This window comes from Dermacentor variabilis, chromosome 1, assembly GCF_050947875.1.
Source record: "Dermacentor variabilis isolate Ectoservices chromosome 1, ASM5094787v1, whole genome shotgun sequence".
Classification (NCBI taxonomy): Eukaryota; Metazoa; Arthropoda; class Arachnida; order Ixodida; family Ixodidae; genus Dermacentor; species Dermacentor variabilis.
Genome location: NC_134568.1, coordinates 140,011,494 through 140,029,511, shown reverse-complemented (window position 1 = coordinate 140,029,511; position 18,018 = coordinate 140,011,494). Strand labels below are relative to the sequence as shown.

Below are 18,018 nucleotides of genomic sequence, written 5' to 3'. Positions count from 1 at the left end.
GTTTCTCTTTTCGCGAAGCAGACGATTTTGTGCACTCTGCATGAGAACACCTGATTAGCAGTATAAATCAGTGCCACAATCATGAGCACTGAGTTAGGTGCAATAAAATGAAAGGGCATGATCACAGTGCTGGAACATGGTAGAATATGACTGTAGTTTTGTTCTCTGCACACACAACTGCGCAATGTGGGAACAAGCAGACGAAACGGAACTAATTCTCTCTGACTACGGTACGAAGTAAAACAAAAACACGCAGACATTCGGTTTGTGTATCCTATTATTTCTCTAAACTTTAATTTTTCTATGGAAGCAAAGATTAAACAAATAACTGATGTTGCCTTGAATAATTCTCGAAGTCATGTGCCACTATGAGTGACGTCTCAACACGGCGATGTTGTAGGTGCACCTGCGTGATTGATGTCGACTCTTAGGTTAGGAACGCGGCGCCCACAAAAAGAAGGGCAAACGGCGCTTGGTTTAAAATTTAAGCTCTGTCCGCGGCACGTAGGAATGTAATACTGAGCAGACACGATCATGAGCGTGCGTTGTATGCACTGTGCTTATCAACTCAAAATGGTCTGACCTGGTGAGGGGTCTTTTAAGGTTATTTTTAATAGCACAGATATGCATAGTAACTTGTGTACCCTTAAAAATAAATGCACAAATGCAATAAATGTGGATGTTTCTTCAAACCAGTGGCCTGCTTCCACCTGAGAATTCAGATCGTCTGCTACAGCTCTAGCGATAGCGGTTTATGGGACGCGAAGGGGTACTCACATGAAAATAAGAGCAGTATTATCTTCAGTGGCGGCAGGAACTTGAATGGTACCAGTGCTGCAGTACAATCGTCTTGCACTGCAGGTGTGTGCAAAGAGTAAACTGCAGTGACTGCTTGCTGTAGAAGAGGCGAGCGCTGAGCGTCAATGTCAACACCAACCTCCTTGGTCAATGCAGTTTTGAAAAGAAATATGCTTTCATCAGTGACTGCAGGTTCCGCATTTGTCAGAGAGCCAAGTTTTGTGTATAATTTGCCTAAAATGGTAGCAGAAAAATATTGCAACAAGCTGAGATAAAAAAAAAAAAGCATTGCGAAGGCAATTGAATGTGCTTACAACGTCTCAAAATGTCCGTCAGAAAGTCGCCATATTGAGTTGGACTTTGGTGTAGTGGTACCCTCTCCACTTCCCACCCAGAAAGTGTGTATTGTATACATTGCACAGGAAAGACATGCAGGCACTCCCTCAAATCAAATGGAAGTAGACAAGGCTTGCGTCACCGTATGAAGGAGGCAGGACATAGCGATAGCCGCAGGGTGTAAACATTGTGGGGGAATGCAGCAGCTTGAGAGGAGGATAATGCTTAACCACTTGTACCCGTTTTATTATGGTGCACTGACACGAAATTCTTATGAGAAAGCATTCCTTGAAAGTTATCCTGTATCTAGGCATACAACAAAAACTGTTTCAGGGACCCTTTAGTACTATGGTTGCCGTCTGGGTGGTTTTCCACCAGCACAACTGATTTTTCCGTCACAGTTTGGGCTATTGAATGGACACCCACACCAGCATGCCACCTCTAATTTTTCTGACTCTCCCTAGACCGGCGCATATATAGCAAGCATTCTGTTATGGATTAATACATAATAGCTGAATTGTCATAATCGGATTCATTTTTAATTCCTTAAAATGTTCACGGTCATGAAACATATGCTGTGTGATGTTGCAAGACTGAGTGGTCCACCCTTCTATTATTTTTTCTCCTGGCTTTTCTCCTTTGAGTCTAAGCATGACTTCTGGTTCTTGCGTCTTCTCTGCGGCCACCCACTGATGACTTCTCGCATAACTGGCACGGTCAATTTGAGCCACATATGCCCATTATCCATTTTCCCGCTCTCGTGCATCCCTTAGCTACGAAAACAATGCTTAGTGGGCGTTTGGCTTTACTCATTGGTCTTAAAAGTTATAAATGTGTGCTAAATGTGTGGCAAATTTTAGTCCCTTCAGTAGATTTCAGTCATGCAAATTTTGTACTCTATTTATTGCTGCTTTATTTTGCTTTCATTTTATTTGTATTTTTGCATACAGTACTTATCTAAAAAAAAAAGTGCTTCCTTTTCCACCCCCTTACTAGAATGGGCTTGCCACACGTGCTGTACTACAGGAGTCCTGCATGCAAGTGGTGCAAAATGCAGGAAAAGGATACTGTGTTTCAGCAGTTCTTTTATAAACTGTGTTTGCAGACAAACATAGACTGCCACTTTGTATTGCTTTTTGCCTAGCTCATTTGTCATTACTTCTTCAGCACTACCTGCATCCCTGAGTTTATCGCTTGATGGTAAAAGCATTGTGTAGTTGCTCGTGCAGGGCCAAATGCCTCCTAGTTGATGAGCATTTGATGCTGAATAATGTATAGGTTTGGGAAACCAGACACTGTAGATTCCTGCATTTTTTTAATTGGCACTTGCAAAATAAGCTTTTACTGTAATAGCTTGCTAAACTATTGTTTTTTTGTTGTTGTTTTTGGCAACGTAATTGTAATGTTTTACATGTTAAAGTCAACAAATTGCTGATAAGTTCACCAGCTTATTATTATTCGATATTCAGAGTTCTGTGTTTGTATTAAAGAATTTTAATATTCATATACTGCTAAATAAGATGTTTTGAAGACTAGGGAAAAGCCATCTTGTGTTGCAACGTATGAAAGCCAAAGAGGGCTTCCTGATGTGACATGCATAATAGTAATAACAAAATTAATAAAGGCAGCATTGTTTACATTATAGTGGATTGTAGCAATGTTCTAGTAATGAAAATGTTTTTTATGGTGTATCAGCAATTGCAATCTATGTGTACATTAGCCTGCTTTGAAGAGAATAAAATGAGAACATCAGTTGTTTGAGGAATGAGTATAGTCAGTAATTATACGACAGCAGACGCTACACAAAATCAATTTAATTCCTCAAAAATACATTACCAGATATTTAGCATTTTTACTGAGTATTTATGTAATAGCAGCACTTATATAATTCACATAACAGCCATGCCCTTAGCTTTGCTGCTATTTAAACATAACTGTTGAATACAATTGAATGTTGCAATACGATTGAATGGTTTCTTTGTGCTAAACTAGTAGTATCATGTCATTAAGTTATCTGGCTGCAAAATGAAGTGAATGTTGTTGCTGTCATTCTAATTTTGCAGAAACTGAATGAGTTTGAACAGCTGACTGGCATTGAGTTTACCCACATACGACTGCTGGCCAAAGCCTTCACTCACCGCAGCATTGGATTCAACAACCTCACCTTGTAAGAAACACCTCATTTTAGCCATTCTACCACGCAAGACAGTCTCTATGGCTGCACTGTAGCTCCACCAGTTTTGTCATTTGTTCTGCCCTCAGTGTGTGGTGTGTGTGTAGGCACTATAAAGCAGTGAGTTACAAAAGAAAAGTGATGAAGTGTACAGAGTAAGCATAATGCAAAAAAAGCATAGTATGCAAGTAGACCGGGTGCATTTAACTATAACTAATTTGTCATGAAATTTAATATAATCATGTTGCACAACCTTCAGTCTAGGTCCAAAAATAAAAAGTTCACTAGGGAAGACAGTACCATTTCATTACTGTTTGGGACAGAAAGGACTAATAAAACACTTGTGTGGAATTGCTTTTCAACATTGTAGTAGCACTCTTGGCATGCAGTTATGCACATTGATCAATTTTGTGAGGAAAACCTGTTTCATTGACTGTTTCACTTCAGACCAGTCTACACCTTGTTAATAAGCTGGGGAACTCATCACTGTTGCTATCTTATCAGGTACCAACATTGACCCAAGCACCTGCAGAGTTAGCTTTGCAGCTTTTAGACTTGGACCTTGCCCACATAGTCCTTATCCGTTCCATCATTTCACCGTCTAAAATATACACAAATTCTTCTATCGTAGACGTGATAAAACATTGTTTAAAAAGACAATGACGCCAGTCTATGTACATTTTGCAATTTTGACCTTGATTTTAGCTAGCTTTCATGGATACTGTTCTGATTATAATCTGATTAAGTGCTTCATAAGAGAGAATTATCTGTAAGCTGTGCTCTAAGAATTTGCATTCTTCAAATCAAATAATGTACACTGATTTCATCAGTGACAGCTGGAAATTAGTGCCTGAGGTGACCGAACCATGTACAGGCTCAATGATATTCAGCACCTCTTTCTGATCATTTAATATCAGGCAGGATGGGACTCTGTCACTAGCGTAGTGATGGTAATGTAGAGCAGTGACCTCCATTACCAGAGGGCTATTCCAAGAAGCATTTGCTCTCAGTAGCCTTTCTCCAGACAAAAATGGGCACCATGAGGGTTACAGAACAGAGCAAAAACAGCTGTGTAAAGGCCTTATCATGTTAAGGGTTTGCCTGAGGCCCACTGCTGCTAACCTGCAAGAGAGTGCTTAAAAGCTATAGAGTCTCATTTAAAAATTTTTCACCTATTTTGTACTCTGACCAGGGGCTCAAACCAAAGGCTAGAATTCCTGGGCGACACCGTTTTGCAGCTGGTTGCTTCTGAGTATCTCTACAAGTACTTTCCAGAGCACCATGAAGGCCATTTATCTGTAAGTCCTTGTGCACTGTGGTTGTGTTATCTTGGCATTGGAGGGTCTTGTCTTGTCTTAGCAGTCCACGTGGCAGTACTGAATATTCATTTTCATTCTCCTGAGGTTGTTTCAAAGGTGTGTTAACACGCTGGTGTCACAAGTTACACAAAGAACCGATGCCACTTGTGGAGAAATAACACTAATCTGTACTACGCAAATAGGTGAATAAATATGGAACAACCACATATAACTAGGAGTCGCAGTGTAAAAAGACAAGAGCTGACACAAAGAAGCAGCACACAATATAAGCGCTGTTTTTGCACTTGTCTCATGTGGTCATATTCCTGATTTTTTCTGCTAGAACTTTCAATGTGACTCACTCTGATTTAGTTAACCACCTTTCCAGTCATCACTGGTGGGTTATAGCAGACTGCTACTTCTATAACTATTACTGTAGCAGTCATCGTCCACCTTTGCAGATGCTAAGTTTGACAGTGATTTACAACATTTCAACATGTCCATCAGGAAGCCGGTATCTTGAGTCAGACCCAAGATAGTGGTTTACTTAGCAGCTGCCAGCTTTGCAGATGCCAAGTCAGGCCGTGTGTATGTGCACTACAACACGGCTTTTAAGAGGAAGCTTTATTTTATGCCCAGCTCCAATGCTGTCTATTCAAATACACGTAAAATGCAGAAATGCTTTTCTGAAATAAGCCCTGGGTTGATTTTAATGAAATTTAGTGCATTTGAGAGAAAAAGTTAGATTCCAGTGACTGTTGGAAGCGTAATTCTGATTTAGGACCTGGACTTTTTTTACAAACTTTGGTGAAAATTGGTAAGCCTGAAAAAGAAATAGAATCACAAAGTTTACAAATCTGTAACTCTGCACCAAAAACAGTTCTGTAAACTGCATCCATTAGAACATCCATAGTGGAAAAAATTGATATACAGTCTACGCTCATTACAACGAACCCGTGTATAACAGACTTTCGGATTTAACGGACCATATTTCAGCCTTGGTTTGGTCTACCTATTTTATTAATGCAACAAAGTTCGCTTTTAATGGACCGCGCTACAACGGATTATCGGCTGTAGCGGTCACAATTAGTGGCAATTTTTTAAAAATCGGGCGTATAAAGTGTACTTTTGCCGGGTCGACATGGGCTGACAACTGACTTGCGAGGGTCAGCCGACGATCACAGCTCAATATCATGTGCACGAGGGAGGAAGGAGGGGTGGAAATGCGCTGTCTTCTCTCTCACGTGAGGCACAGGGGGAGGCAAGAGAGAGGGGGGGGGGGGGTTCTACTCCGCCGCCTGCTGTATACGGCGCAGCTGCCGTGTTTTGAAAGCGATCTGCAATGTGGACAAAGTGCTCGCCCGCGTGGGTGCCTATCTTGAAAGCAATCTGCAATGTGAACAAAGTATGCGACCACGCGGCTGCCGTATCTTGAAAGCAATCTGTAATGTGGACAAAGTGTGCACCCGCGGCCGCCTTGAAAGCAATCTGCAATGTGAACAGAGTGCGCGCCCGCGTTGCCGCCGTAACTTTTAAGCGATCTGTAATGTGGACAAAGTGCGCGCCCGCACTCCATAACTTAAAAGATATCTGGGATGTGGACGAAGTGCCCACACGCGTGGGCGCCGTATCTTGAAAGAGATCTGCGATGTAGACCAAGTGCGCACCCGTGTGGCCACCTTATCATGAAAGTAATCTGCAATGACAAAGTGCGCGCGGGTGCCATAACTTGACAGTGATCTGCGATGTGGAAAAACCAGTGCCGGTAACTTCCTATGCGCTGTGCTTTCGACGTTTAGTTCGCATTGAAGCGAGAGACAGCACAAAGGTCAATTCGCTCGCTGCTGCTGCAGAACTGCAGCTTCTTTTGTTTGCTTTTTACCTTAGACGTTCGTCACTCACCCTTTGCAATAAAGTTGTTAGACATAACAATGAAAGTTTCAGAAGTGAGGCGTTTTGGATATTATGGACTTCGGATAAAATGGACGTTGTTTTGTCGGATTATCAGGATCTGTTGTAACGAGAGTCGACTGTATTAATTTATATCTCATGTGAATTTCTTACAATGTTTACAAGGGTTTTGCGAAAGTCCTACTCGCACATTGGTGTATTTAAAGGGCCCCTCACCCGGCCCCATTGCAAATTTTGGTTATATGCTGGAAGTTGTTACATGTCCTCTAGGGAGTGTTCTGATGCAAAAAGTTTTCATATTGGCTCATTAATAGCCGAGATATAAATATTTCACTGCTGCGAACCCATGATTTCAGAAGGCGAGCTCCACTGCAAAGTGAGACACTCTCTCCACTTGCCCCATCTAGCCTCCGCAAGTGAAATTCCTTCCTTGCGTTCTCTCATATCGGAACTCGAGGATCGCGGGACACATACGTCATGGGCCCCGCCTTCATTTTTTTTTTTTTTCTCCTCGGGTTTTTTAATCTTTCTTCTTCTTTCTCCCCCCCCTCCCCCTGCTGCTGCACATCTTTGCTGACGGCGTCGTGTGCGAGCTGTTGTAACTCTCGTTTCGTGCAGTGCTCGATTTTGCGCACTGCGCATAAGGACACATGACTACCGGTATAATTCAATACTACACGAATACTGAGGCAAACAAGTGGATCGCAAAGGATGATCACGTACTGGAACACAGTAGAAAATGGCATAGTTTTGGTACCTGTGCACATGACTGCACAACTGTGAGAACATGAAGATGAAGCAGAAGTACATCTCTATTGCTTCGTTGCGAAGTAAAACAAGAAGCACACAGACATTCCATTTGTGTGTTTCATTTATTTTCTAAACTTCAATTTGTCAATTCAAGCAACAGATCACACAAATAACAGATGTTGCCTTGAATAATTCTCGAAGTCACGTGTCTCGATGGTTGACGTCACACTGCAGACACAAGTACGTAGGCACAGGGACACAAGTATGTCACCATCTGGCTTGGAGCGTGTTCACTGCGAAAGAAGAGGAAAATGGCTTTTGAGTTGAAATTTCAGACCTTTCCGCGGTGCGTAGCGATCTAATACTTTGCAAACATGATCGTTAGCACGCATTGTTCGCTCTGCGCTTGTCAGCTCAAAATGGCCAGACCTGGTGAGCGGCACAGAGCCTTGTATAATATATAAATTTTGTCCATTTTATATGTACTATTAGACACAGTTTACAGAACTGTAATATTTTTCATTGCTGAGTTATAAAGTTGTAAACTTGATAGCTTTGTTTATGGAAAACTCGCACTTTCTACTAATTTTTATTTAAAAAGTCAATGGCCTAAATCGAAGGTCTGCTTCCAACAGTCACTAGGTTTTAACATTTTCTTTTCAATGCAACAAACCTCATCAAATTTGTTGCTGTGGTTGATGAGAAAAACGATTTCTCCATTCCCATCCATTTAGATAGGAGCCCTTGAGCTAAAGCTTCCTCTTAAAGATGGCAGGTGGTTGAACTAGTAGAAGTGATGGGGAGAACAGCAGCAAAAGGGTAATATGACTCTTTACTATGCCATTATCTGTCCAATGAAAACTGATAATTTCTTGTGCTTCTAGCGATAGAGTTGTGTTAAAGAGATACTAAAGTGAATATAAATCTTGTATATGCAGTATAATCGCATTAATTCGAATTCCAAGAAAACTAAATTTATTTGAATAAAAGAGAGCTTGAAATAAGGAAAGCCATGTTGAATGCAGCAACCGATCATTTGTGCAGTAGGGTGTGCATAACCAAAACTGTCACTGGGCTTGCATCGAAAAAGTCATATTTTCTCCATCAGTATGCCATGACATGTGCCGGGAAAAGCCTAGGTACCGTATACAGTCAAAGTGCTATAAGATATCACACCATTTCCTGGGGGTGCGAAGGAAAGCATGTAAGAGTGAGCCGAGAAGGATGGTGACTTGATGCACACCATCCTCCGGCATGCTCAATATCGGAGGTCACATGATCAAAAGTGTGCATCTCCTCCTTTACCGCAGCTGTGGCTGCACATAGTTGCCTGCACGGCTGAGCGCATATCCGGGACACACATCGTATCTTGATGGTAATCTGTGGTAAATGCAAAGACGGGGGAGTAGCCAAGATGGCTTGTTGCTTCATGTGTGCCGTCTTCCCGCGTTCCTGGTATTGGGGTCACACTATCTCAAGCATCGCGTACACATTAAAGCGAGAAACAGCCCAAAATGTGAGAGGCAGCATGAAGGTCAATTCACTCACTGCAGCAAGTTGTTTTTTCATCCACTTTCATTGCCATTAATTTATCATTTCTTTAATTCACTTAGTAAGTACAAATAAATTTCCCCTTTGTTGTCCTTGGTGTTTTTGTTGGCTTCTCATGATACAATTAATAAAAATCGGGCCCCTCGGTTAACCCCCTTCCTTCTCATCCTTGCATAACGAGGGCCTCGAATCTGATAACATTGAAGCCTTCAAATAGCATGTGCGAGTTTATTGACCAGTTGCCTTCACCCAGAAAGATCACGTACTCGTGATGCCTGCAGCAGAAAGGATGTTCCACATCTGCCGCCAAGGTTTGTGAGTGGTGATGCTGGCTAACCCTCCCAAGGTTAGTTCTAGTAGTAACACATAAACACCCAAGAATGTGGATGGGGAAACGTCACAACAGTGGCTCGATTGGTTAGAGCATTGCACACATAATGCGAAGACATGGGATCGTTCCCCACCTGCGGCAAGTTGTTTTTTCATCCACTTTCATTTACATTAATTTATCGTTTCTTTATTTCATTCATTAAGTACAAGTAATTTCCCCTATGTTGCCCTTGGTGTCAGTGTTTGTTGGCTTCTTATGATATGACTAATAAAAATCGGTCCCCTTGGTTAACTCCTTTTCTTCTTGTTTCTCGTCACTTTTATGATACATGACATTACAGTAGCTAGCAACACATCAAACCTTTGCCTTTGGCCCAGGTTTGTCCAAAAAGCAGTCCATGGGAGCGAGAATTTTTGTTTGAAATAGCCATTGCACAGTTTTTGGAGTTCGAATTCTCTGGAGCTCTTCGCTATTCAAATACATAGAACTTTGCCGGGACCATCAGAGAAATTCAAGTTATCCGTCAAATAAAATAAAGAGGTTTCTAATTATCTGGATTTTACTGTACTACTACTACCATATTTGCTTGCATAATGAATGCACTCGCTTTCTTCGGCCTCGGCAGCAACGCAGACTTCCACTGACAGCTCTGGCACTTGGATTCTGGGTCGTACTCAAAAATCCACGTCTCATCATCAGTAGTGACTTGACAAACCTAATCTTGTTCACTCTGAAGATGTGCAATGATATCTAGACGCACCTGCATGCGGAGCTTAGCTTCATCCAGTCAGAATTCAACAGTTATGGCACCACCTTTTCACAGACTTTTCGCATTTCCAAATCTTCAGTGATTATGTTCCAAACACTGTCATTTCGCATGTCCAATTGCATGGCGATCATTCGAACAGTCAACTGACAATCAGCACACAACACCTGCCTTACACACTCTACATTACTGTCATTCCTGCTTGTTGAAGGCCCCCCACTTCCCGAGTCATTTTCCACTTCCTTGCACCCCTCTTTGAACCTCTTGTGCCATTCAAGCATGTGTGCATCGCATGTTGTCTTCTTCATACACTTGCTGAAGCATTTAGAGCACTCTGACGATTTTTTCTTCAACCAAACTAAAAATTTAGGTTGATTCACTGCTCCATGCTCATGGTTCATTCCTCAGTTCTCACAGCTGAATGGCCTGCAAAGACAGTGGTGTAAAAAAATGTATGATTAAAAAAAGTTGATGACTGTAGGAAGCTGAGATTACAGTCATACATTACCAAGACATTGATTACTTGACTAAATAATAAGCTTATCCCTGTTTCACCCATATGCCCACACAGCAGACCCAGTCCTGTTACTTTCAGGCAGACCTCGTATATTCCTAGGCCAGCTTGTTTTACAATATTTGGAATGATCTTAAAGGGTTCCTGAGCCACTTCTTATTCAATTAGAGAGATGCATTTGAAATTAAAATAGACTATTTCAGAAATACTCTGCAAAAAAAAAAAGTACTTCAATGCATTTAGAAGAAGCATAGTTATCGGCAGTCTAAGGTCGCATGTGATCCCGTTGCTCCAGTTCCTTCTTCAGTGCCTTGCACTGCGATGGCTACGACAGAGCAGGGCATACTTACAACGCTCCGGCTACTGAACGTCACCGTGGCACACAGTTCAAAGTTGATTTTGGATGTTCACATAGACGCCACTACTTTGGTGCCTACAATGCGTCAAACGTAGCCAAATGCGGTTGTCCTCAGCGAGCCGCAATTCAGCCAGCAGACTTGTCACGGCACCCGTGGCGGCCACGGTATCTGCGGTATGTAGCAGATAGCAACTACATGCAACTGTTGTGTGTATAAGCAATGTTTGCTTTGTGTATGACAGTGCTTCAGGGTGCGCTCGCACTAACATGCTCCATTCTGGCCATACCACGCGGTGCAGACTGGCTTTGGTCCTGCACCAGCTTGACCGACGGATGTCGGTCAAGCTGGTGCAGTACAAAGCCAGTCTGCACGAGTTGCACATGTTGGATGTGGCTACTGCCACATCCAACTTGTGCATTTTGAAGCGCTATGACGCTCAGTATATATATTTCTAATCGCTATCACGCTCAATGCAAAGCGAAGTGTCTAACCTGAAGCAACCAGTAGTGAATGTGTGCTGGCAAGCGTGCATGTTGCATGTGGTCTGACCTTAAGTTTCGCATGGTTCAAGGCTAGTTGAGTTTTCAAACCTAGTGGAAATTGGCGAGATCTGATGGCTGCAACCCCGATAAGCAGGATGGCCAAAGCTTTGTTCCTACGGGGGGGGGGGGGGGGGGGGCGAGCATGAGTAGACAGACTGTAGTCGGAAGTTTGTAATTATTATCGAAATTCGAAATCAAATTTTCATTTATTTCAGCCTGTTTATTAAACTGCGTCAATAAATATGCATTGTACCAGTAGGAAGAAGTGCACTAATCCAAACACCCTTGGTTGATGTCATCTATTGGCCTATAGCACCCACATATGGGAATCTGCTATATTACGAAATAAAGCGTCCAGAAAAGAGTGGAGAGCAGGCTTCTGTTGAAAAGAGAGCATGTGAGAGAAAGGTGACTCCGCACTCCGCTTACGAGCTCCACGTGCTGCGCATAACTGCAAAGTTTGGCTGAGATGTTCACAGCATCATATGCTATCTGCGGACTGTGTTTTTTCACCTAGCCTGAGGGGTGGTTCAGGACCCCTTTTATTTAAGAAAAAGAAGGTCAGAGCAAGTTATAAAAGGAAAGACACAAGACAAAGAAAGAAATAATGTGCATAAGACTTGCACCAAACAAACTTCATGCCTGCACATCATGTACTCACAAATGAAATTAAACAAGAAGATAAGCAACACTGCTGATGCCAAACTCAAAGGTAAACTCTAATTTTACCTATTCAAATCAAATCAAATCAAATCAAGTTTATTCATTACACACAAAGAAACAGTTACATTTTCGTTTTACAGACGAGGGTCCCAAAGTCGAAGACTGTAACCGGGACCCTCGGTGGGTAATTATAAGAAAAAAAATTACATAGGTGGCAGGACAGAAATAAAATTTATAGAATGTACACTAACAGAAACGAAGAGCTCTAGTGCAACAACAGAAACGTGATTATGATTACAATGTACAGTACTACTAACAAAAAATAAAAATAATATCGGCGTACAACACAACCTGTAAATTATGTAAAGAAGGAACAGAACGAAATGGAGAAAAATATGATCGGCAGGCCGAGATGAACATGAAGTAAAAATATAAGTGTGCTAGAAATATACATATACAAAATTTCAACAGACACAAAAAACATGAGAATACATAAAAAGAAGCATTATGAACAAAACGACTAAAGGCAACAGCAAGCATGTGAACAGCAAAACATAAGAGAAATAGTGACAATAAATAAAACATTTGGAACCAATATTGCGTCACTGCGTCAAAAGAAACTCTTTAAGGGATTTTTTGAAGGCATAGAATGATGTGAGTGATTTTATGTTTGATGGTAAGTGATTCCATAAAGATATGCCAGCGAAAGATGATGTTAGTTTACCATAGTTGGTACGGACACGAGGCAGTAAAAAATTTCTGTTAAAGGCAAACCTAGTTCTATTGTAGTTATGTAAATCATTTAGGTTAACGAATTCGTAAAGCAATTGGTTGTTAAGTAACTTGAAAAATAAGATTGTTAAATTATATTGAAACAAGTTCACGGTCGTTAAAATGAGGTTTTGACGGAGCAAAATGGATGCATTTGACTGACGAGGACTGCTAGTAATGATGCGAATGGCTTGATTTTGTAAATGCTGAACTGATGACAGGTGGCAATTGTACGTGTTACCCCAGGCAGCGATTCCATAGTTAATATGACTATGGATAAAAGCAAAGTAAAGTGATAAAAGAGCCTTGCGAGAAAAGAAGGCGCGTGCTTTTATTAGAGCGCGAATGCCAAATGCCGTTTTTTTCTTAATATTGTTAACGTGGGAGTCAAATTTGAGGTTAGCGTCCAGGAGAACACCGAGGAATAGAACCAAGTCACCGGGTGGAATTTGATGAGCACCAAGTGTTAACGCTAGTGGAGTAGTTAGGACCCTGTGACCACTATTGAATATAATATATTTAGTTTTCTCTGGATTAATAATGAGGTAATTACTGAGACACCATTCTATAACGTCAGTTAGCGCAGCATTTAACTATGATGTTAATGAGATTAACGATGTGTCTGATAATGATATGGTGGTGTCATCGGCGTATAAAACGCAGTGAGATGAATGTAAAAGGTCGGGTAAGTCATTAATGTAAATAATAAATAGTAATGGACCGAGAATGGACCCCTGGGGTACACCTAAGTTAATTATTTTAGTTTGAGAAAGGTCACCCGCTACAGAAACCACGTACTGCCTATCCAACAAATAGCTTTTTAATAGAGTTAAAGCGGGACCAGTAATACCGTATGCTTCAAGTTTAGTGAACAAAATGCTGTGGTTAATCGTGTCAAAAGCTTTGGTGAAATCCAAAAAGACAGAGCCAACGAATTTACCACAATCTATAGATTTCTTAATAAAATCGGTTAAAGAGAGCAATGCTAAGCAAGTAGAACTACCGGAACGGAATCCGAACTGACAGGGATTAATTATACTAAATTTTTCAAGGTAGTTATTTAAACGTTTAACTAATAAATGTTCAATAATCTTACTTAAAGACGAAAGAATAGATATTGGTCTGTAGTTAGAAATTAGGTCTTTGGCACCCTTCTTAAATACGGGAATAAGCTTAGCCTTCTTTAGACATAGAGGAAAAGTGCCGGATTCGAAAATGCGATTAGTTATGATACATATTGGTTCAGAAATAATATTAGCAACTAACTTTAAATGGTGTGCGCAAATGTTATCTAAACCTGGACTTGTGTTTTTAAGGCTACAGATTGTTAAATACACCTCTGGAACAGTAACAGGGGAAAGAAAAAATGAGTGAGGTAACCTAGACAAGGTTGGCTGAGGGACTGGGCTGTTATTTATTTGTGTCAGAGCAAAATAGTCGCTAAAGGCATTGGCAATATGAGTGGGCTCGCGGTAAGTTGTACCATTCAGGTTAATTTTAGAACATTGTTCAGGCGTAGAAGATTTATTCATGAATTCGTTCAAAAGCTTCCATTGCTTTTTTGGATTATTGCTGTGTTTATTAAATCCATTATCATAGTAGCGCCTTTTAGCCTGTTTAAGCAGCGTGTTAAGAACATAACAATACTTTTTATAACGCAGAGCCAGCTTAGAGTTAAAAGGTTGCCGCTTAGTTTTCCTGTATAGGTTATCTTTTTTCCTTAAGCTGGTCAGTAATGCGGACGTCATCCACGGGTTGCAGGCATACTTATATTTATTCTTACACCTAATGGTCCGGGTGCTTATTGATACGGCATGTAAAAACAACGCAGAGAATTTATCAACTGCTGCTGCCGGATCTTCCAATAGATTGACCTGAGTCCAATTAGTATTGCTAATGGTATCAATAAATGTATCTTGGTTAAATACTGATGTACTGAAAGAGATGTTGGGGGTTGGCATTAGACTGTTAAATGTAACGAAAATGGGAAAATGATCGGTTATATCAGTACGCACTACTCCCGACACAGGGGACGGTGTTATGTTAGATAACGCATGATCAAGAAGTGTTTGCGTTCCGTTATGGCTACATCTGGTATGGGAGTTAATAAGCGACTCGTAGCCATATCCGAAAAAACAGTCCGAGTAGGCAGAATATGCGCTGGTATTTGTATCGAGTAAGTTGATGTTAATGTCGCCAACGATTAAAACATTCTTGTTCTCGAACGATAATTTGTTAAGTATGACGTCAAGAGCAAGTAGGAAGTCAGTGACAGAAGATGACGGGGAGCGATAGATGGAACCAAGAATAAGATTTTTCCGATTATGTGCAAAGAAAGGTTGTTCAGCCTCAATCCAAATAGCCTCACAGGAACTAACATTTATTGAAAGATCGTGCCTACGGGTGTAAGTGACGTCCGAAGCAATGAAAATAGCAGCACCTCCATGATTATTAGACGAACGATGACAGTACTCAGAAATGTAAGATGGAAAACCGTATAAATTGAAATCGTTGTCAGAAAGCCAGGTCTCAGAAACACAAATAAACGAGAAAGAGTGATCAAGATTGTTGATAAAGTTACTTATGTTAGCATGATTCCTCCTAAGGCTTCGAGCGTTAAAATGGATCAGTGAACGATTATTATTTGAAAGTTGATACTTAAATCTTTGTGGGGATATCAAAGACATGGCAGATTAAGGTGCGCACGCGCAAGGAAAGATGAATGAAAGACGGTTAGGTGAAGATGCGCAGGTCCGCCTCAGATGAAATGCGGAATACTTTGCTGTCACTGGTCTTACGAGCTTTAATGAGGCAATTATCTGTCCACAGGAACTGCCAGTTGCTATCCTTCTTTAGCGCGAGTGCCTTCGCGAAAAGCCTCTTGTTGTCGGGAGTTAAATGGTCATTTACAAAGACTGGAGCTGGGGGTGGAGTGGAGCCTGAGAAACCAATTTGGTTAGTTTGTAGGCGAGCCTTTCTCGCTTTGCGCAGAAATTCGGTTTTCTTGTCGCGGCAGCAGAAGCGGGCAATTATGTTTTTTTCGCCAGACTTCGTAGGCACGCGATGTACGGTGTCTAGGTCAGAGGGCGAAACGGGACATTCAATCACGTCGCCCATTAATTTGAGAATCGCGACACAATCCTCCCCATCGGTGGACGGGACACCCTTAATCTCAATATTATTCGTTCGAGAATACTGTTCGAGGTGCGCGACTCTCTTTTCAAGCTCGTTATTGCGTGCTGTCAGGGCTTTGTTCGCTGCAAGCAGTTCGCCCTGTTTCGTCATCAATTCATCGAAGACGCCGCTTAGGTGTTCGACACTTGCACTGAGGGTAATATGCTGGTTCAAGCCCTCGCCGGACAGTTGATCCTTGATTTTCGATGCTAGGTCGCTTATCAAGGTTTCCATCTTTGCATTGAACAAGGATTCAAGCATATCAATTTTTTTGGATAATTCCGCGTTTGACGGCATTCTTTAGCACAAGACAATAGAATTGAGCAACAGGAAAGTGTATCTGGGCAGCAGTTGCGGCTAGAGTAAAACGCTACAAAGTCTTGCACAAAGATCGTATAACCAACCTGGGAACAGATTGCAGGAGAATTAGATGCTGTTTAGCCCGCCGCAATTGCCACTGCCAAATGAAGACTGGTGCCTTGCAGCGGCTCTTATAGCTTGTCCAGGGAGCAGTCTACGCAGCCGGTCGGGACGAGCCCCACTAGGTGGCGCTGCGCAGTTGATATGGCCGCACGTGAAGATAGCCACGGAAGCACGCAGAAATCAGCCTGGGAACAGATTGCAGGAGAATTAGATGCTGTTTAGCCCGCCGCAACTGCCACTGCCAAAAAAACTGCTCTTGAAATCTGCATTCAGAGTGAAGGAGTGAGTTGATACATTCACCAAAACTTTTTTTTAAATCTTTATTCTTCGAGTTACGGTGCTGGAAACTAGTAGACATTGTGGGGATCGAGGTGCCTTCCCGTGCCTTGTTCCCCAGCTTGCTCATGTGCTTAGCTCGATTTCCGGGAACTGCCACCCTAGTGGCAACATAGTGGACACGGCCAGTGCACCGGAGCTAATTTCCAGCCCAAATCGTGCTTCTCCTTCCTGGCATCAAGCCACCGTACTAGCATTTGTGACCGGGACACGCCCTTATTGGCTTCTCGAGTGGTAGCCCTAGGTGCCCAATCCACCCGAGCTCTCTTCCGCTGAGTGCTTCATCACCATGGAAGATGCTCACAGGCCTCCAACGAGTTGGTTACATAGGACCTTCGCTCCCGCAACTTCTTCTTGCACTTGGTGGACCACTACCCGGTTAGCCCTAGTGCAGCGGGTGCCCATACTCAGTTGGTCTTTTGGTGAGCCTTTGCCCGTAAGCACCATGACCATCGCACTGTGCTGTATCTGTAGATTGTGTTTGTTGCTGATCTGATTCTGGAGCCTTCTCTGCTCCGTGTTGAAGAGTCGACAAACCCTGCTGTAGTGCCTTTGTGCATTGCGGAGGGGAGGAGCGTCACGTCCTTTCCTGACCGTCACTCGTAGGGTGAGCCTCGTGCAAACCCACCTCTACAACATACATTATTACATATTCTTATTTCGCATGTGAGATCCACTATTTCTTGTCTCATTTGGTTCTAAATTTATGCAAGTTTCCATTACTCAGTTTCGTAGAAAATTTTTGAAAAAAAATTGTTCCTCAGGTTTTACTTAATATAGTATCAATTACTTCTGCATGTTTCAAGGAATCCAATAAGGCCAACCTTAGTGCTCGATTTACCCTAGGATAAGAGCTGTGAGGCTTCAAAGTTGACACCCACAAAAACTTCAGTGGTTGTGAACATTGAAGCCTCACAATTGTTCTAGAACAGAATTTAGAGGTAGCCAAAGTAACCCACCAAGTAGTGGCTTTCGTTTCATCAAAAATTATGAAAATAAGAAAGAAATTCAAAAGACTCAAGTACAGAAAACATCTTTAAAAAAATATTTTTCCACTCAGGGTGTCTACCAACCGGGAATACCGGGAATTTGTGCTTCTATCAGGAAAAATTAGCTGTAACTTTATTGAAAGGGAACGAAAGTCGTGGTAATGCTGGCTCCAGTAACAGAGGAATCGCAACGAATCGTCATTGACGCCGTGTCATCGGCACGATGTATTGCCAGAGTAGTTAACGACCGATTTTCTAGACGCCCGATTTTTCGGACATGCCCGATAATTTGCACGGTTTTGCGGCACCACCACGTACTCCATATAGTCAATG

General features: G+C 41.9%; 1 protein-coding gene across 3 annotated transcripts in view; it reads left to right on the top strand.

Annotated features, from left to right (window-relative positions):
• drosha (ribonuclease 3 drosha) overlaps window positions 1-18,018 on the top strand; it is a 238,139-nt gene that overhangs the window by 165,437 nt on the left and 54,684 nt on the right. For all 3 annotated transcript variants that reach the window (XM_075696237.1, XM_075696246.1, XM_075696229.1), the window contains 2 exons: window positions 3,198-3,301; window positions 4,500-4,605. In XM_075696237.1, the coding sequence (XP_075552352.1) occupies window positions 3,198-3,301; window positions 4,500-4,605 (210 nt within the window). The remainder of the gene's footprint in view (window positions 1-3,197; window positions 3,302-4,499; window positions 4,606-18,018) is intronic.